Source organism: Hyla sarda, chromosome 9 (genome assembly GCF_029499605.1).
Source record: "Hyla sarda isolate aHylSar1 chromosome 9, aHylSar1.hap1, whole genome shotgun sequence".
NCBI classification, from domain to species: Eukaryota; Metazoa; Chordata; class Amphibia; order Anura; family Hylidae; genus Hyla; species Hyla sarda.
In genome coordinates this window covers 126,540,881-126,562,504 of record NC_079197.1, presented here as the reverse complement: position 1 = coordinate 126,562,504, position 21,624 = coordinate 126,540,881, and the positions used below count along the sequence as shown (strand labels likewise).

The 21,624-nt window shown below is 41.8% G+C and overlaps 1 protein-coding gene across 1 annotated transcript in view; it reads left to right on the top strand.

Moving 5' to 3' along the window:
- The window catches only part of PHF6 (PHD finger protein 6), a 50,128-nt gene extending 36,661 nt beyond the window's left edge, over positions 1-13,467 (top strand). Inside the window, exons 11-12 of the mRNA XM_056539217.1 lie at positions 12,158-12,245; positions 13,221-13,467. Coding sequence (XP_056395192.1) covers positions 12,158-12,245; positions 13,221-13,333 — 201 coding nt within the window. The 3' untranslated portion in view covers positions 13,334-13,467. The remainder of the gene's footprint in view (positions 1-12,157; positions 12,246-13,220) is intronic.
- Positions 13,468-21,624: the final 8,157 nt, after the last annotated feature.

Sequence of the window (21,624 nt, the reverse complement as noted above, 5' to 3'; positions counted from 1 at the left end):
TGTGTATATACATACACCTATATACGAGCGTATGTACATTTGTGTGTGTGTGTATATACACATATATACATTTTTTTTGTGTGTGTGTGTATATATATATATATAATATATTATAATTTTTTTTTTTTTTTTTTTTTTTGGTGTATTTCGAAGTTACTATGGTATGTGTAGGGGGGGTAATAAAATGTGTTCAATTAGAGATCAAATTAAACAGTGATACTATTCAATACAATTAACAGACGGTAATTAGAAAGAAAAAGAAAATAAATAATTGTATAGACTCGAAAATATTTGAATTTCGTTTAAAAAAAAAAAACTGATTGATTTAAAGGGGTACTCCCGTGGAAACCTTTTTTTTTTTTTTTTTTTTATCAACTGGCGCCAGAAAGTGAAACAGATTTGTAAATTACTTCTATTAAAAAAATCTTAATCCTTCCAATACATATTATGGGCTGTATACTGCAGAGGAAATGCTTTTCTTTTTGGATTTCTGTCATGAATAGAGATGAGCGAACTTACAGTAAATTCAATTCGTCACGAACTTCTCGGCTCGGCACTTGATGACTTTTCCTGCATAAATGAGTTCAGCTTTCAGGTGCTCCGATGGGCTGGAAAAGGTGCAGTCCTAGGAGACTAACTGAATTTACTTTAAGTTTGCTCATCTCTAGTCATGAACACAGTGATCTCTCCTGACCTCTGCTGTCTATTTAACCCGTTTACGCAAAATCAGGTACATGTACCTGATGAATCGCGGTGACTTCGCGCAACATCAGGTACATGTACCTGATGGACATAAACTGTCACAGCGCCGCCGCGCGCTGTGACAGTTTTATGAAACTTGCTGTGCTACACAGCAGGACCTCCCTGAAGCCGGCCAGGGACCAATCGCAGCGGTCCCCGGCCGGCGATCGCTGCTATTGGTCCGTCAGTTCAGACGAACCGAAAGCAGTGATCTGGCGGCGGTCTCCTCCTTCCCCCTCTCCTCCGTCGCTTCATTCAGTGAAGCGATCGGTGGTGAGAGGGGCCCCGTTGGGGGAGGCCGCCCGCAGCACTCAGGATCGGAGCGCAGCTCCGATCCTGAGTTAACCCTGTAGACGCTGCGGTCACTGTGACCGCGGCGTCTATTAGGATTACAGAGGGAGGGAGCTCCCACTGTCACCATCGGCGCTCTGCAAAGTGAAAGCAGAGCGCTGATGGTTGCCATGGCAACCGGAGGACTGACAGTAGCCTCCGTTGCCATGGCAACATGAGTGATCAGTCTCTACCTAAGGTAGGGACTGATCTTTCCTATGCCTGTCAGTACTGACAGACATAGGCAAAATTCAATGGAGTACAGATGTGTACTCCATTGAATTCTGTGTATAACAGTAAAACAAAAAAAAGTTAAATGTGAAATAAAGTGAAAAAGAAATTAAAAAAGTGGAAAAAAAAATAAAAATGTGAAAAAAAATTAAAATAAAAAATATGAAAAATAAAATGAAAAAAATTGGAAAAAAATAGTAAAATAAATTATATATATATATATAATACACCCCAACACAAACTCAAAAATAGTCCCCCCAAAAACATCAACATGTCCCGCAAAAAAAGAGTCCATACACAATTGCGTCAGTGAAAAAATAAAAAAGTTATGGCTCACAGAATACGGCGAATTAAAAACGTGATTTTTTTTACTAAAATCGTTTTTATGCTATAAATGAACTAAAATATAAAAAAAAGCATAGAAATTTGGTATCGCCGTAACCGTATCAACCTGCAGAGTAAAGTTAACATGTCTTTTATACCGCATGACGAACGACCTAAATTCTTTTAATAAAAAACAACTGCAGAATAGATTTTTTTATGTATATCACCTCATAAAAAATAAAATAAAAAACGCTCAAAGTGTCACATGTGTCCCAGAATGGTACCAATAAAAGCGTCAACTTGTCTCCCAAAAATATTTTTTCACCCCAAGGCGTCTGCGACTTTATATGATGCCAACAAAATATCCTAAACTAAAAGGGTGCCCCAAAATCCACATAGCACTCCTTCATGTCTGAGGCCTGCATGAGAGACACGTAGCGCACAAAGGCCACATATGGAATATTTCTAAAAACGTCAGAATTCAGGGAATAAATCTTGAGTTTTATTTCTTTGTCAACACCTATTGTGTTACAGAAAAAAATGGATAAAAATGAAAAATCTGCAAAAAAAATGAAATTTTTAAATTCAGCCTCCACTTTGCTTTCATTTCTGTGAAGCACCGAAAGGGTTAATAAACTTCTTTAATGTCATTCTGACTACTTTAAGGGGTGCAGGTTATAAAATGGGGTGATTTATGGGGGTATCTAACATTCAGGCCCCTCAATTCCACTTCAGAACTGAACTGGTCCCTGAAAAATCAGATTTTGAAATTTTCTTGAAAATCTGGAAAATTGCTGCTAAACTTATAAACCCTCTAACATTCTAAAAAAGTAAAATAATGTTTATCAAATGATGGGAACATAAAGTAGACATATTGCAGATGTGAATTAATCATTAATTTGGTGCGATATGACTATTTATGGTACAAGCATAAAATGTAAAGTCTAGAAAAATGCAAATTTTTCATTTTTTTGCCAAATTTTTCATTTTTTTTACAAAAAACGCTGAATATATCAATCAAAATTTACCACTAATGTAAAGTACAATATGTCACGAAAAAACAATCTCGGAATTGGATTGATAAGTAAAAGCATTCCAGAGTTATTACCACATAAAGAGACACATGTCAGATTTGAAAAAAAGGCCTTGGTCATTGAGGCCAAAACAGGCTGTTGAGTAAAGGGGTTAAGGAACTGTCCAGAGCAGCATATGTTTGCTATGGGGATTTTCTCCTGCTCTGGACAGTTCCAAAAATGGACATCAGAGAAATCCAAAAAGAAAAGAATTTCCTCTGTAGTATATAGTAGGGATCGACCGATATCAGTTTATTAGGGCCGATAGCCGATAACTTATACCGATATTCTGGTATAAGTTATCGGCTATTTAACCCCCTGCGACACCGCTGCAGATCATTAATTTAAAGCGGGCGCTTTAAATCAATGATCTGCAGTGGCTTTTGCGGGGCCATAGGCCGCCGCCGCCACCACCCGCTTCTCTCCCCCTACCTGTCAGGGTGGTCCGGGCCATCCATCCATCGTTCCTGTAGTGTCCGGGGGCGTTCCGGGTGAAAAGTGAACCGGTCCGGGCTGTCCTCCTTCTCCGGCGGTCATCTTTTCCACTCCGGGCAGGCTCCAGCCTAGTATGCATAGACGCCGCTGCGCAGTGATGTCCGTGCGCAGCGACGCACCTGACGTCACGGGGTAGCGACGTCTATGCAGTGTACTAGGCCGGAGCCTGCCCGGAGTGGAGAAGATGACCGCCGGAGAAGGACAGCCCGGACCGGTTCACTCTTCACCCGGAACGCCCCCGGACACTACAGGAACGATGGATGGATGGCCCGGACCACCCCCATTACGGGTAAGTTTAACTTTTTTTTATTGACTTGGAGGGTGGGGGAGGGGCCCGTCCGGTATAGCGGTATGGGCAAAAATCCATACCGGTATACCGCCCAGCATCACGGTGGGGGGTGCGGTGGGTCGGAGGTGCGGTGCGGTGGGGGGCGGGGCATTATCGGCAAGGTAATTGCCGATACCGATAATGCCCAAAATCGTGATTATCGGCCATACCGATAATCGGTCGATCCCTAGTATATAGCCCCTAATAAGTACTGGAAGGATTAAGATTTTTTAACAGAAGTAATTTACAAATCTAAAACAAAGATTAACCACACCTCAAGAATACTACCCTAGGGTACACAGTGAATAATTGTTTGAGACATAAAGTTTTGAAAAAAAGTGCAGATTTTATTAAAACAATAAAAACCTAAATGGTTAAAAATGTCAGAGCAATGTCAATGTTATCTTAAACTGTCATTGGGCCCTAATGACAGATTTAGAAAATATGAATATATGTATAGCAACCACCTAATATAGAATAATCTATAGATGTAAAAAACAAATGCAATTTTTCAACGATATATAATGATCCGGAGTCGACTATTAGTCCGGCAACTATGATGAATAAAAAAGGGCTGATAGTCCGACACTTGTAATGGAAAAGGCAAAGTCACTTGATGGAATGATGTATGGGTGTATAAAAAGCTGCCCACAGTTGTTAGACAAATGCAAAGTTCAACCTCACCCTGGCTGCTGGTCCCGTACTGCGACGGGCCGATAGTTGAAATTCTTGTGTTGGCTGCAGCAATCCTGGCGTGAGAGCCTGTATGGATATGGGCTCCGGCAGGAGACTCTCTCTGGAACGGTCCGTGGTATCGGCAAATACCTGGATGTGTATCGGACCTTCGCTGGAGAGATCGTGGCTGGGTTCTGGTAGTGCAGGCAGCAGGTTGGTAATGCGCTCTCCTACTGAGCGCATTACCAACCTGCTGCCTGCACTACCAGAACCCAGCCACGATCTCTCCAGCGAAGGTCCGATATAACGGTGCAAAAACGAGCCGACCAGAATCACAGTCTGTCTCCGGATGGCTCATTTAAATAAATAGGATGGGAATATGGCAGCAGCCATTTATTAAATTTGCCCGCCGGATTCAGCAGCCATATGCCCAAAACATGAATGTAGCCTAACATGGGTTTCCGTGGACGGACTGGTGCCTTTGCTGCTGTTTGTGGATAATAGATGTAATAGAAGTAGTGTGAGTTGTTGAGGAAACAATCCATTCCAATATCTTGCTAAGTGGTAGCCATGTGTATGATCCTTGTTAATATAGGAAATGCTAGCAAAGAATTGAGTGGAGGCAGTAGGATTGGTGTCTGTATTTTTGTGATGGTCGATCTGACAATCCCTTTTACAGGAAGACGCTGAGCCTGGTTCTTCTGTAGTTTTGTTATTGTTGCATTTTAAACCAATGACCATGTGATAATTTAGTTTTTATCAATGGAAATGTTTGCACAGTGCATGTTCATAGCTGAGTAAAGAACGTAATGCATATGGCAAACAGTAACCTTTTAGATACTTGGGAATAGTTTAGAATGACTTTGCTTCATTTACTGTCAGATATGTCCAAGTTGGAAGAAAACAAGTTTCTTTAAAATTGTGTTTGATAATACAGCTAAACCCTATTCTAGCGAATGGAGCTGTGCTGCAGTACCGGGTGCAGCCTATACAAAATCTCTTCTATTTTTCTTATCTTGTACAGCCTCTTTAAAGGGGTACTCCACCCCTAGACATCTTATCCCCTTATCCAAAAGATAGGGCATAAGATGTCTGACGGCCGTCACGCCCCCTCCCATAGACTTGCATTGAGGGGGCGGGGCGTGATGTCACACAGGGGCGGAGTCGTGACGTCACGATCTTCCATCCCCGTGGTCGGGAGCCAGACCCTCAAGCGCTTCCGGAGCAGTAACAGGTGGGTGCTGCATGCTATATTGCGGGGGTCCCCAGCGGCGGGACCCCCGCGATCAGACATCTTATGCCCTATCCTCTGGGTAGTGGATAAGAAGTCTATGGGTGGAGTACCCCTTTAATAAGTGTAATCTTTTAGTAGCCTTCGATCGGTTCACATGTACCTTGTGTGTGGCACAGCTAAGCAAACATTTAACAGCAAATATTGCAGTTTGTGGTTTTTGTTTTTTATATATGGGAAACATTTTTATTTTATTTTTTTTGTCACCTGTAAAACTGCATCGCCTATAACTGCATTGTAAAACTTCGATGAGTCTCTGTAAATATTATGGTTTGGCCATGCAGCAAACTACCCCACGGTGTATGAATCTGATTTGGAGACTATCTAGTTGTGCTATATTTGGGCCAGCAGTTAGTGCACTTTGGTCAACCTTTTGTAGGGGTAGGGTTACGCCGAAACTTTTTGTAGCGCTACGGATTTAATTTTAGAAGTTACAAAAGAGCCTTTTTTGTTAGCAGCTGAAGAGTTAAATTGCCCGCCCTGCTGTGACTGATTGCCGGACAGGGCTTGACTTCCAGCCCTGTTACTCAGTCAATCATGCAGGAGGGGGAGGGAGGAGGTGCTGCTGCAGCTCAGCACCACCAGTTTGACTCTTCAGCTGCTAATAAAAAAGGCTCTTCTATAATTTTACATACAGCTAAGATAACAGTATGGTTACTCTTATGCCTCTAGCACCTATCTGCTGGAATCTACGGCATATCCTGATACAGTGTTATAGATTCCCTTTAAAGGGGTATTCCACTGGCCAGCGTTCGGAAGTAAATGTTCCGAACGCTGTTTTAGCTCTGCAGGGGTCGGCCATTTCCCCCCTCGTGATGTCACAGCCACCCCCCTTAATGCAAATCTATGGGAGGGGGAGTGATGGCCACCACGCCCCCTTCCATAGACTTTCATTGTGGGGGTGTGCCGTGACACCACGTGGGGTGTGGCCAACCCCCGCAGCACGAAAATAGTGTTCGGAACATTTACTTCTGAACGCTCGCTAGTGGAGTACTCCTTTTAACTACTGAGCTACAATTGTACCCCAAAGTAGCTGTATATAGGGGAAGATTTGTTAAAACCTGTGTAGAAGAGTGGTGCAGTTGCCCATAGCAACCAATCAGATTGCCTCTTAAAGGGGTACTCCGCTGTTAGACATCCCTTATCCAAAGCATAGGGGATAAGATGTCTGATTGCGGGGGGCCCGCCGCTGGGGACCCGTGTGATTTCCCCCCCTGCAGCAGTCCGGAGCCAAGTTTTCTCCTAGGCTGATGATGGGCGGTGCAGGGGATGGGGCATCGTGACGTCACGAGGGGGGGCTAGCCGTGACGTCACAATGCTTCGTCCCCTGCACCGCCTGTCATCAGCCTCTGAGAAAACCTGAGGTACCAGGAATGTAAGGTGGTGGATTATGGTCTATATATCAGACGATGGGCAAGAATCCAAATTGACAGAATTTTTAAGTCAGCTGAAAATGTCAAAGTTGGCCATTAACCCCTTAAGGACGCAGGACGTAAATGTACGTCCTGATGAGGTGGTACTTAACGCACCAGGACGTACATTTACGTCCTAAGCATAACCGTGGGCATCGGAGCGATGCCCGTGTCATGCGCGGCTGATCCCGGCTGCTGATCGCAGCCAGGGACCCGCCGGCAATGGCCGACGCCCGCGATCTCGCGGGCGTCCGCCATTAACCCCTCAGGTGCCGGGATCAATACATATCACGGCATCTGCGGCAGTGCGCGATTTGAATGAATGATCGGATCGCCCGCAGCGCTGCTGCGGGGATCCGATCATTCATAACGCCGCACGGAGGTCCCCTCTCCTTCCTCCGTGCGGCTCCCGGCGTCTCCTCTCCTTCCTCCGTGCGGCTCCCGGCGTCTCCTCTCCTTCCTCCGTGCGGCTCCCGGCGTCTCCTGCTCTGGTCTGTGATCGAGCAGACCAGAGCAGAAGATGACCGAAAACACTGATCTGTGCTATGTCCTATACATAGAACAGATCAGTATTAGCAATCATGGTATTGCTATGAATAGTCCCCTATGGGGACTATTCAAGTGTAAAAAAAAAATAAAAGTGAAAAATCCCCTCCCCCAATAAAAAAGTAAAACGTCCGTTTTTTCCTATTTTACCCCCAAAAAGCGTAACAAAAATTTTTTATACACATATTTGGTATCACCGCGTGCGTAAATGTCCGAACTATTAAAATAAAATGTTAATGATCCCGTACGGTTAACGGCGTGAACGAAAAAAAAGTCAAAAATTCCTACTTTTTTAATACATTTTATTTAAAAAAAAATTATAAAAAATGTATTAAGTTTTTTATATGCAAATGTGGTATCAAAAAAAAGTACAGATCATGGCGCAAAAAATGAGCCCCCATACCGCCGCTTATACGGAAAAATAAAGTTTTATAGGTCATCAAAATAAAGGGATTATAAACGTACTAATTTGGTTAAAAAGTTTGTGATTTTTTTTAAGCGCAACAATAATATAAAAGTATATAATAATGGGTATCATTTTAATCGTATTGACCCTCAGAATAAAGAACACATGTCATTTTTACCATAAATTGTACGGCGTGAAAACGAAACCTTCCAAAATTAGCAAAATTGCGTTTTTCGTTTTAATTTCCCCACAAAAAGTGTTTTTTGGTTGCGCCATACATTTTATGATATGAGTGAGGTCATTACAAAGGACAACTGGTCGCGCAAAAAACAAGCCCTCATACTAGTCTGTGGATGAAAATATAAAAGAGTTATGATTTTTAGAAGGCGAGGAGGAAAAAATGAAAACGTAAAAATTAAATTGTCTGAGTCCTTAAGGCCAAAATGGGCTGAGTCCTTAAGGGGTTAAATTCCACTTAATAGTAGGGGTGTGAATCGCCAATAATTTGGTGATTCGATTCGAATCGCGATACCAGGGTGGCGATTCGATATATCGCAATATATCGCGATACTGTCATGTTGGCGATATATCACGATATATCGCGATATTCCCTATTAAAAGCTTGGGGAAACTTATTCTAGCTGAGAAAGAACTAGATCCCGCGAAAGTTGTCCTGTGAGTGCGTACGTTCTCCTTCCTGTTTGTTCTGAGTCTGTAGTCTCGCGGTAGCAGCCTGCAAGTGGGACAGAGCTGATAACAGGTACACTGCCAACTAGTGGTCAGGAGTTTAAGTGTTATAAAAAAAAATAAGACAGACAAATAGGACTGTGACTCAGTGAGTGAAATACAGTAAATGTTAATTATAATAATTTATAAAAAAAATCCATTCTCAGAATTTTAAAATCGATTCAGTATCGCAGAACAAAAAATCGCGATAATCGCGCAAATCGATTTTGTCTTACATCCCTACTTAATAGCAGTCCTCTACTAATCTGCATGGTGATTAGAGCTGAGCGAACTTACAATAAATTTGATTCGTCACGAACTTCTCGGCTCGGCAGTTGATGACTTATCCTGCATAAATTAGTTCAGCTTTCAGGTGCTCCAGTGGGCTGGAAAAGGTGGATACAGTCCTAGGAAAGAGTCTCCTAGGACTGTATCCACCTTTTCCAGCCCACCGGAGCACCTGAAAGCTGAACTAATTTATGCAGGGAAAAGTCATCAACTGCCGAGCCGAGAAGTTCGTGACGAATCGAATTTACTGTAAGTTCGCTCATCTCTAATGGTGATCTTAACAATTCTACTAGGACAATTATTGTCCAGCAAGATTGTATGTGTGCATCTTTACACACACTGAAGTTTTATGATGTAGTTTTGCTCACGTTTTATTTAACATCCGAAATGGAAGTCTAGGTGAAAAACTTAATAAAATTCTTGCCTTGACTAGAAAAAAACTTCACCAGATCCGCACCGTGTGAACAAGACTATCAGAAACTGGAAGGATAAGGCTGCTTTCACACTATAAAATTCATCCCTTTTAAAGATCCGTTTGATGTTCCGTTATGAAAACCCTGAAAATCGGCCATTAAACATCTGTTAGAAAATCCCATTCTGATCTATGGGATTTTTACATTATCCGTTTTAATCCATTAGAGTCCGTTATTAATAACGGACTTTATTTTGTGACGGGAGAATGAACGGAAGAAATACTGCATGCACTAGGATTAAAACGGATAATGTAAAAATCCCATAGACTATATAATGGGATTTTTTAATGGCCGATTTTCAGGGTTTTCATACCGATTTTCAGGGTTTTCATAACGGAACATCAAACGGATCTTTAAAACGGATGAATTTTATAGGGTGAAAGCAGCCGAAGGGTATATTCACACGGCAGAATTTACGCATGCCGATTCTGCATCGAATTAAAGCCCAATGGATTTCAATGTGATTTCGCACTCCCATTCATACTTCAGAATTTCAACATACGAATTCCACACAAGCCAGAAACCACCCAAGTAAATGTGGACGTGGAGTTAGTGCGGATGTGTGGAAATTCTGCCGTGTGAATATACCCTAAATGTTCTAATTTTACATTTTGCTCTGAAATCGCTCCATTAGTTATGTAAGCTCTGATACAAATTCCTCCTTAAATGGAGCGATCCACACGCCACCATGAGTGTCTGGACAGACATTCCCATTTTTAATTGCAAACATTGAAGCCAGCAACAAATCAAAGAGGACACACACATAAGAAATTATAGCGAATTCGATTTCAAATTATTTCTGGCTTTGTATTCAAGAATTGTAATTAAATATGTGAACACCTTGTGCTCCACTAGTGTAAGCTGCCATATTAGGGGCCTCTGTGGTAAAATTTGATGTGTGCTGTAATGAAGTACAAATGTGCTGTTGGGGCCTTTTTTTTTATTTTATTTTTTATTTATTTTTTATTAATTTTTTTATATATTTTTTTTTATATAAGGTAAGATCCCCTAACTTTTTGCTCTATTTTCCGAACTGTGACCCTGCTGTTGCGTGTCTGACGGTCTCAGTGGATGCCCTAAGATAGTTGTAACCAAGAGCAACAGGGCAAAACAAAGAAAGGGGTATAAGGGATTAACTTGTGTGTATATTTAAATATAAATATACATACACACTACATTTTACATAATGCATTAGTTAAGACTAGAGATGAGCGAACTTACAGTAAATTCGATTCGTCACAAACTTCTCGGCTCGGCAGTGGATGACTTATCCTGCATAAATTAGTTCAGCTTTCAGGTGCTCCAGTGGGCTGGAAAAGGTGGATACAGTCCTATGAAAGAGTCTCCTAGGACTGTATCCACCTTTCCCAGCCCACCGGAGCACCTGAAAGCTGAACTAATTTATGTAGGAAAAGTCATCAACTGCCGAGCCGAGAAGTTTGTGACGAATCGAATTTACTGTCAGTTCGCTCATCTCTAGTTAAGACCAATCCACCTTTATGGGGGAGGGGGGAACCCCGTATAATCTGCAGTGCAAGGTTCTCTGATTTAGAAGTTGGGATATAGGCACTTATATGAATGTACCAGTGTGTAATCATAGTGTAGCGATCACTGTATATATATCCTGTGTCCTTTAAAAGGGTTATCCAGGAAAAAACTTTTTTTTTAAATATATATATGTATCAACTGGCTCTAGAAAGTTAAACAGATTTGTAAATTACTTCTATTGAAAAATCTTAATCCTTTCAGTACTTATGAGCTTCTGAAGTTAAGGTTGTTCTTTTCTGTCTAAGTGCTCTGACACGTGTCTCGGGAACCGCCCAGTTTAGAAGCAAATCCCCATAGCAAACCTCTTCTAAACTGGGCAGTTCCCGAGACACGTGTCATCAGAGAGCACTTAGACAGAAAAGAACAACCTTAACTTCAGAAGCTCATAAGTACTGAAAGGATTAAGAGTTTTTAATAGAAGTAATTTACAAATCTGTTTAACTTTCTAGAGCCAGTTGAGATAGATAGATAGATGGATAGATAGATAGAGATATATATATATATATATATATATATATATATATATATATATATATATATATTAAAATAAAAAAAGTTTTTTCCTGGATAACCCCTTTAAAATGACGTCAACAAAAACTTTTTATACAAAGTAGATAATACCATTATATGTATATTTGAAATATTCATTGGTTAAAAAAAAGTGTATACCGTATTTTTGTCCCTGCAGCAGGTGGACAAGCGGGAATGTGTGCAGGACAGTATGCACTGAGGCTCTATAACAGTGGTCTTCAACCTGCGGACCTCCAGATGTTGCAAAACTACAACTCCCAGCATGCCCGGACAGCCGTTGGCTGTCCGGGCATGCTGGGAGTTGTAGATTTGCAACATCTGGAGGTCCGCAGGTTGAAGACCACTGCTCTATAACATGCTCCTGGCTCATACATCAGGATGATTGACAGGCCAGGAGACTGCACAGTTCCCTGCTTGTCCCGCCCTCACTTCCTGTTTTTTGACTCCTCATAGAGACACACAGGCAATAGCTGCAGGGACAGCATTTTTTCACCCAAAAATATACACAATTTTTTTTACCAATGTATATTACAAATATACAGAAAATGGTATTATCTACATTATATCAAAAGTTTTTGCTGACGACAGGTACACTTTAAAAGTCATGCCCACCTTTATGACACAAATTTTATATATTTTTTTCAAGTTCTATCCTGATAGATAAGTATTTAGCTACTTTTTTTAATGCTTTTATGTTTTAGGTATAACACTGCTTATTTCTTAATATATCTTTTTATAGCAGCCACTATTAGAGAAAGGATACTGCATACTGTTAAACATTGAACTTGACATCGCATACGTTAGGCTGCCCCTAATGGTGGCATCAGGTACGTACAGCTTGTTCTCGTTTTAGATCCATGTCTATGCAGAGGGAGAAAAAATGGAACGCCAAATGCTGTAAAAATATATTAAGAAATGAATCCGATACTCAAAGGTGGGCATTGATTTCCTTGTTAATTCTTGAAAAATGTTGAGGATAAGGTTAGGGCTTGAGGCCAAAGATCACCAATAGAGATGAGCGAACTTACAGTAAATTCGATTCGTCACGAACTTATCGTCTCGGCAGTTGATGACTTTTCCTGCATAAATTAGTTCAGCTTTCAGGTGCTCCTGTGGGCTGGAAAAGGTGGATACAGTCCTAGGAGACCCTTTCCTAATACTTTATCCACCTTTTCCAGCCCACGGGAGCACCTGAACTAATTTATGCAGGAAAAGTCATCAACTGCCGAGCCGAGAAGTTTGTGACGAATTGAATTTACTGTAAGTTCGCTCATCTCTAATCACCATGTCACACTCCCTGAATCGTGCTGTACGTGGGGTCATGTTGCAACATTTGCTAGAAAATACACAATGGGGGGAGATTTATCAAAACCTGTCCAGAGGAAAAGTTGCCCATAGCAACCAATCAGATCGCTTCTTTCATTTTTGACAAGGCCTCTGTAAAGTGAAAGAAGCGATCTGATTGGTTGCTATGGACAGGTTTTTAATAAATCTTCCCCTTAATCTTTAAAAGCTGTCAGCCTGCCATACAACCTACCCCCCCCCCCCCCCCCCCCCCAGTTAACCCCCTTTTGTGCTTTGGTTTGTACCTAACGGAATATTTAGCTGCACTTGAGCACCACACTACTACCAATGTACCAGGCAGGTTGCCCCATGCGCTGTTCTTCCTCGGTGCCATGTGACAGGGACGATGCCTTTTAATAATGTGTTTTACTGTAGATTGAGCTTTGCTGTAACTCCTCGAATGCCAGGGAACAGCCAAGAAATAAGGGCACTTGCATGTTTTATATTGATCCTCATAGGAGCGGTTTACTGCTTTCAAATCATGAAAAGATGTAGGGGAGAAATCGGGAGAACCCTGCTATATAACGTGTGGTCTTGTTATGTCATGTTCTTAAAGTGCCTTACCATGTAAATACCTGTATTTGTATATTCTTGACAAGTATCTTCTGGATAGTGACAAGATACCGTTTAGTATAATGTATCGCCGTGTATTTAGTGCAGCGTTTCCCAACCAGGGTGCCTCCAGATGTTGCAAAACTACATCTCCCAGCATGCCCGGACAGCCTTTGGCTGTCCGGGCATGCTGGGAGTTGTAGTTTTGGAACAGCTGGAGGCACCCTGGTTAAGAAACACTGATTTAGTGTATGTTAGTAAGTATAGTTGTACTAGTTAGGCATGAAGAATTATTTATAGTGGTATGTAACATTTACATGCATTATTTCAGTTCTGCCATTGTTTTATAGCTATGAATTTCTCATGTAAGATTTACTAGGTTACTAAAGTTCCTCTCTGGTAAATATAGATATATTTGCAGATGTGTTTTTTTTTTTTTTTTTTTTTTCCATGGTTTTTCCTGTTGATGTACAGCAAAGGTGGAAACGTGCACAACTGACCACTGTAGTGCGAAAGATTGTCTAATGTTCAGGTTTAATTTTATTAACACCTATGATAATTGCAGTTTTTTTTTTGTTTGTTTGTTTTTTTATTAAAATGATTACAAAAGACTTAAGCGGGACTCTATTGTTCTTTTTGGGGAACAGTGTAACAAAAATCATGCTATAAATAACAGTTTTCCAATGTATGTAACACAAATAGAAAATATTAGTAGTATTTGTATTACTCACATGGTAACATTGAAGTCCATTTAAAAAAAAAAAAAAAAATTTTATCACACCCACAATTCAGGAATTAAACACACGGATTATAGCAGCACGGGCTAAGATACATGAATCAATTAAAAATGCATTACTGCTATAGAAAGTTTTTAGGATACCATACCATCTGATCAAATCGTGTGTATCATCCCACCACAGTAAGGTGACCTCATCAGGATGGGCGCTACTTTGGGGAACTTTACCATGGTAGGCTGATAGACGCTATGTATTTAGATATTTCCACTTCCTCTTGCTGAGCTGGGCAGTCTGCCAAAGGGTAGGGTCACACAGAACGAATCGGCAGCGTATTTTTCATTGCGGATCCGTTGATGACTGACCCTACAGTGTGCCTGCTCATGTGCACGCGCGGCTGCTTTCGGTACACTGCACATGCGCGTGGCAAATTGCATATTGCTGTGTGTCAGCACAGCTGGCGGCACACTGTAGGGTCTGTCATCGGCAGATCCCTTCCGTGTGACCCTACACTTAAAGGGAAAAAAACTCAGCCTAATTCTTAGGCTCCTTTCACACTGAGCATTCATCCGTTATTAAACATCCGTTTTCTGTGTTAAAACAGATGTATAATAACGGATGAAATAACAGGTGCTAACGGCTGAATAAATATTCACCGGTTAAGACCCGTTATAACATCCCTCATGAATGGCCGTTTTAACACCTCTGCCTACAGACTCCCACAGCCGGGACTACTACTACTCCCATAATTTAACAGACTTGTTTCCATGATGGGAGTAGTAATTCCCTGACTGTGGGAGTCTGCAGACAGCTGGGGAGGCTACATTAGGGTTTGTACTACTACCCCCATCATGGAAGAGTCTGTTCCATGATGGGGGTTGCAGTACAGGGGCTGAGGGATTGATTGCACCGGGTCTCGCTTCTGAGATCCCATGCAATCAGAAGTTAAGCAGGGGGCGGGCGGCATGGTCCGCAACCCTGCGATGTATCGGGTGTTCTCAACTTTCATTTTTAAATCCCCCGCGGGGAGCCCTGAATGGCCGGTACTGAGGAGACATTCAGGGCTCCCAGCAGGGTTTTTAAAACCATGCTCCGCAACCCTGTGATGTATTGTGTTTTTACTTTCATTTTTAAAAACCCTGCGGAGAGCCCTGATTGGCTCCTCAGTACCGGCCCTTCAGGGCTCCCCGCGGGGGATTTAAAAATGAAAGTAAAAACACACAATACATCGCATGGTTGCAGAGCATGCTGCCCGCTCCACTGCTTAATAACTTCTGATCGCATGGTGTCTCAGAAGTGAAACCTGGTGCGATCAATCCCTCAGCCCCTGTACTACAACCCCCCCATCATGGAACAGACTCTGTTCCATGATGGGGGTAGTAGTACAAACACTAATGTAGCCTCCCCAGCCACCTGCAGACTCCCACAGCCAGGGAATTACTACTCCCATCATGGAAACAAGTCTGTCCCATGATGAGCAGTAGTAATCCCACAACACTGCAAGAGTCTGCTGATGTCACCTCTTCTGAGCATGCTCAGAAGTAATAACGGATATTATAAACCAGGTGCAAACGGATGACATAAAGGCTCATCCATCAGCCATAGACTTCAATGTTAAAAATAATGGCTGTTAATTTACCCGTTTCTTGGGATGGAAGAAAAATGAGTGCATGTGCTGTTTTTTCTTCTGTCACAAATAACGTCCGTTATTCATGACGGGATAGAACGTATAATCAAAAATCCTATAGACTTGAATGGGATTTTGTAACGGACGTTTATCATCTGTTAAGGCTTTTATAACGGATGTTTATAACGGATCTTTTAACTGATTAATTTTATAGTGTGAAACCAGCCCTAGAGCAGTGCAAACTTAGACGCACTTTAAAATCTGCAGGATTTATTACAGTGTATTAACTATTAAATGTGGTCTGTAAACACCTAAAGCCACGACCTCATTTTGTACCTGTCAGAAATGTGTTAACAAGTGTCAAATGCGTAGTAAATGTGGTCATATAAGATGGTTTTGGCACAATTGGCCTAATCTGACTAAATGCATTTCTTTGGACAGCAGATAGAAAAATAATTAGTGCTACAAAAAGAAAAGTATTAATCTGTCCAAATCCATCTGTCCTCCGCTTCTTTCTAATGTATATTTGGATTCAACAAGGAAGAGATGTGTTTATACAAAAACTTTAACTGGATCACTGATGCAGGATATGTTTTGTAGCTTGTAGAATTGTGGCAAGCAGCCATTTTTATTCCAGGTCATTTGTAACAGAAAGCCAGAAGAAAAGAGCATTGGCTTGAGGCACCATGCTTCATCATTGTCCGGTATAGGAATCTTTCTTCCAGTCATATGGTGCTTTGGGAAACAGGTGAAAAAACTCCTTCCACAGCTGTGCTGACAGATAACTATATATTTCTTTCTTAGGCTGGGTTCACACCACGTTTTTGCAATAAAGTTCCCGTATAAGTTTTCAATTTGAAAACCGCACGGAACCGTATTGAAAACCGGATTCATTGACTCCATTGAAAACCGTATGCCAAACGATGCATCCGGTTGTGTCCATTTTGCGTCTTGTATGGTTTTCTTTATTTATTTATTTATTTTTTCCCTGTACCCAAAACCGTAGCCAACCATGATTTTTGGTCTGGGTGAAAAACCGTATTAAACCATATACTTTTTTTTTATTTATTTATTTTTTTTTTTCATGGGAGTCAATAGGAACAGTGTGTGCGTACGGTTCCATACGGTTTTTGACTTTGCACAGTTTTTTCTTGGAATTTCAATCAAACAAGTGAAACTTTATTCATAATGGAGTGAAAAGTTAAAATCGTATGCAACCGGACATCATTTTTCAAACCGGAAACGGGTTAAAGTTTGTATACACGTTTGGATACAGTTTAGTCCGGTTTTGGGGAATCCGTTCATCAAAAACCTGATACGGGAACTGTATTGCAAAAGAATAGTGTGAACCCAGCCTAACATCTGCACAGACTCCAATGACTAGCCTTTTAGATGGCTCTTTACTAAAAGTCTGCATTATACAGGAATGAGAAGTAGATATGGCCATTAGAAGTCATAGCAGCTCTCCACCCTGGTGATCCCGCAAGGTTTTCTATCGTATGGTGGAATTGGCAAAGCTACATATTACATAGCCACTAATTTTACTTGGGTGCCTTTTAAAATTGGACATAAGTTGCAGAAGACCCCACCTCTTGCAGGAGGTGCTACATGTCATTGGAGGTGGCTGCCTTTTAAACTACCTATGAAATGCTGAAAGAGCAGAGAGTTACAGCACATGTAGTTGATGTCTTTATTTGCTGCTTACATTCTACTACAATTTAGGCATAGGTCCAAAATTACTATTACAAATGTGCAAAAATTGTGGTGTAACCTGCATTAAAAGCTAGCGCTTATAACTTGCGACACATTTGAGTTTTATACACTTTTTTTTTTTGGTTGTGTATTGTTTTTTTTTTTTTTACACTTTTTTTACTTTAGATTCTGCAAAAAAAAAAAAAAGAGGTGTTGTCTGCAGGTGTTGTAACATAGGGCGATAGGGCGTGGTCTTAATAGTTAGTATAAACTTAAGCTATTCTACTATTAAACTAGTCTATGCCAGACGTATCAGTCAACCTGATAGGAGGGGAAAAAAAATTCTAATTAACTGGTGACATAAATTTATACACACTTGTATTATGTCTACTTAAAATTCTTAATCCTTCCAGTACTTATCAGCTGCTGTATACTACAGAGGAAATTGTGTTGTTCTTTTCAGTCTGGCCACAGTTCTCTCTGCTGACATCTCTGTCCATGTCAATAACTGTCCAGAGCAGGAGAAAATCCCCCATAGCAAACGTGTCCAGCTCTGGACAGTTCCTGACACGGACAGAGGTGTCAGCAGCACTTCCTCTGGAGCATACAGCAGCTGATTAAGTACTGGCGGGATTAGGGTACATTCACACTGCGGAATTCCACGCGGAGAACATTACCATCAGGGTGAATGGGTCTTCTGCAAGACCCGTTCCCACTGTGGCATTTCCACTGAATTTATGTAGCGCAAAGAAGGAACATGTATATTCTTTGCGCAGTACTCCACGAGCACTGCAGGGCCGTGCGGTCCTACTGCCAAAGTATTTTCGGCAATGGCCGCTAGATGGAATCTACGTTCGTGGAATTCTGCAAGCAGAGATTTTGCAGTGTGAACATACCCTTAAGATGTTAAAGTTCACATACAAAAAAAGTATTTAGTTAGCCACACAAATTGTGCAAGTTCTCCCACTTAAAAAGATGAGAGCCTGTAATTTTCATCACAGGTATGAGAGTATACAACTATGAGAGACATATGAGAGACATAATGAGAAAAAAAAAATCCATAAAATCACTGTCTGATTTCTAAAGAATTTATTTGCAAATTATGGTGGAAAAGAAGTATTTGGTCAATAACAATAGTTCATCTCAATACTTTGTTATATACCCTTTGTTGGCAATTACAGGGGTCAAACATTTTATGTAAGTTTTCACACACTGTTGCTGGTATTTTGGCCCATTCCTCCATGCAGATCTCCTCTAGAGCAGTGATGTTTTGGGGCTGTCGCTGGACAACACAGACTTTCAACTCCCTCCAAAGGTTTTCTATGGGGTTGAGATCTGGAGACTGGCTAGGCCACTTCAGGACCTTGAAATGCTTCTTATGATGCCACTCCTTTGTTGCCCGGGCCGTGTGTTTGGGATCATTGTCCTGCTCAAAGACCCAGTCACGTTTCATCTTCAATGCCCTTGCTGATGGAAGGAGGTTTTCACTCAAAATCTCATGATACATGGCCCTATTCATTCTTTCCTTTTACACGGATCAGTTGTACTGGTCCCTTAGCCGAAAAACAGCCCTAAAGTTTGATGTTTCCACCCCCATGCTTCACAGTAGGTATGGTGTTCTTTGGATGCAACTCAAGCATTCTCTCTCCTCCAAACACGACGAATTGAGTTTTTACCAAAAAGTTTTACTTTGATTTCATCTTACCATATGACATTCTGCCAATGCTCTTCTGGATCATCCAAATGCTTTCTAGCAAACTTCAGACAGGCTCGGACATGTACTGGCTTAAGCAGGGGGACACGTCTGGCACTGCATGATTTGAGTCCCTGCTGGCGTAGTGTGTTACCGATGGTAGCCTTTGTTACTTTGGTCCTAGCTCTCTGCAGGTCATTCACTAGGTCTCCCCGTGTGATTCTGGGATTTTTGTTCATTGTTCTTGTGATAATTTTGACACCACAAGGTGAGATCTTGCATGCAGCCCCAGATCGAGGGAGATTATCAGTGGTCTTGTATGTCTTCTATTTTCTAATAATTGTCCCCACAGTTGAGTTCTTCACACCAAGCTGCTTGCCTATTGCAGATTCAGTCTTCAGATTCAGCCTGGTGCAGGTCTACAATTTTGTTTCTGGTGTCCTTTGACAGCTCTTTGTTCTTGGCCATAGTGGAGTTTGGAGTGTAACTGTTTGAGGTTGTGGACAGTTGTCTTTTATACTGATACCAAGTTCAAACAGATGCCATTAATACAGGTAACGAGTGGAGGAGAGAGGAGACTCTCAAAGAAGTTACAGGTCTGTGAGAGGCAGAAATCTTGCTTGTTTGTAGGTGACCAAAACTTATCTTCCACCATAATTTGCAAATAAATTCTTTAAAGATCAGACAATGTGAATTTATGGATTTTTTCTCACTATGTCTCTCATATGTAGGTATACCAGACAGATCCCCATCATAAGCAAGCATGATGGTATGAATGTGCCTGTGTGATGCCACAGAACACTTAGGCTGTGGGCTGGATGACATCTAGGACTATAATAAGATGAGTATTTTTTTTTTTTTTTTTGGGTACACAGGCACTCTTTATCTTTTAATGCAGGGTTACCATGCACATTGCATTGCTGCCTCTATTACAGCCAAAAGTGAATGCAGTTGCAGTGCAATTTTTTTTTTTTTTTTAACTACAGGTTTAGATTTCTAGTGACTACTAGGTTGCAGCAACTTGACCACATTTCAGTAGCTGTGATACAGGCAGGGGATATTGTGATCTTCAGCCAAGTGTGCTGCAGCTCAAGCAAGCAAGCAAGTGTGTGTATGGGGGGGGGGGGGGGGGTCATTCTGGCCAAGTACATCTTATCCTCTATCTTGATCCACATTCCATGTTGGGCTGCTTCTCCAGTCTTGGAAACTTCTGTGTTTCCAGGACTAGAGATGTGACATCACGCGCCCTCCCATAGACATGAATGGAGGGGTCGTGGCTTGACGTCATGTCTCCAGTCCCGGAAATACAGAAGTTTCCGAGACTGCAGATGCTGTTCGTAAACAGGGGGGAGGTATAAGATGTATTTGGCCGGAATACCCATTTGAGGGTTAGATGAGGTTTAGCATGGAAAGCATTTTTATAGGAAACTAAGAACAAGTGGTCATAATCTGAGGTTAGTTGGGGGAAGATCCAAAGCAGTGTGAGAAAATGTGAGTAGTAGATGCTAGCAAGAAATTTCCAGATGTGGTTGGTAAATCCATTGTAAATAAATGTAAACCTGTCTGGGATAAACATATTTATCCTTTAGATAAAAATAATAAAAGGGGCAGACTAGATGGATGGGGCAGCCTGCTTACCACCATGGTCCTGTCATAGCTTGGAACTGAGCAGAGCTCAAGACAGACCACAGATACAATAGGAGCAATTGAGGTAGCTTGGTGCACACAGGGCGTTCCTAAGCCCCGTGGTAAATGCCCTCCTCCCATGTGAATTATTTTTTGCGAGCTGAAATAATTCAGGTCCTATCACATGTGCAATACGCAATTGTTGATGACAGGCGACCGAAACTGAGGGGAAGAGGGCGTTTCCTATTAAGATCCAGGCTAGACGTTACGGTGCCGTCAGAGCGTTGGTATGCCCTAAGATACTTCATTTGCATAATAGAAAAAACTGGGAATATCAGAGGAATGGAGGCATGTTTTAGATAACGGTAAATACTATTGTCATTAGCGCCACATGCACTACAAGCCTATACTATTAGGTTAGTGTAGTGATGACAGATTTCTATTAAGCTTGTCTACCCTTTTTTTTTTTTTTTTGGCCTACTTAATATGGCATGTCTGCACCTTTAACCCCTTCACGACGTACATGTACGGCGCCGTGAAGTGTCACTTGGCGCGCGGCGATGTACATGTACGTCGCGGGGTTCCGGGAGCGCCGCGTCACCGGTAGCGTTGATCGGGCCGGGATGACTGCTGTTATCTAACAGTAAACCAAACAAATACTCCTAAGTGTCTCAGGGCAAAACAATGAAAATTACAATTTTAGGGACACGTCCCCAAGGACTGCCCTAAACTAGAGACTACTTAACTAAATTATTCCTTACCTCGTACCCCTGTCTCCCCTCTTTCCTCCACTGCGCTGCTCGTCAGGGTTTCGGGGTCATGGTTGGCGGACCGGAACTTCCCTGCCCTAGCTTCTCCCGCTCTGGGCTCCTCCACGCTTCCGGGGCGGCTCACTGATGCCCCATTCAGCGCGCCCAGCACCCTTCCCGCCGCCCCTT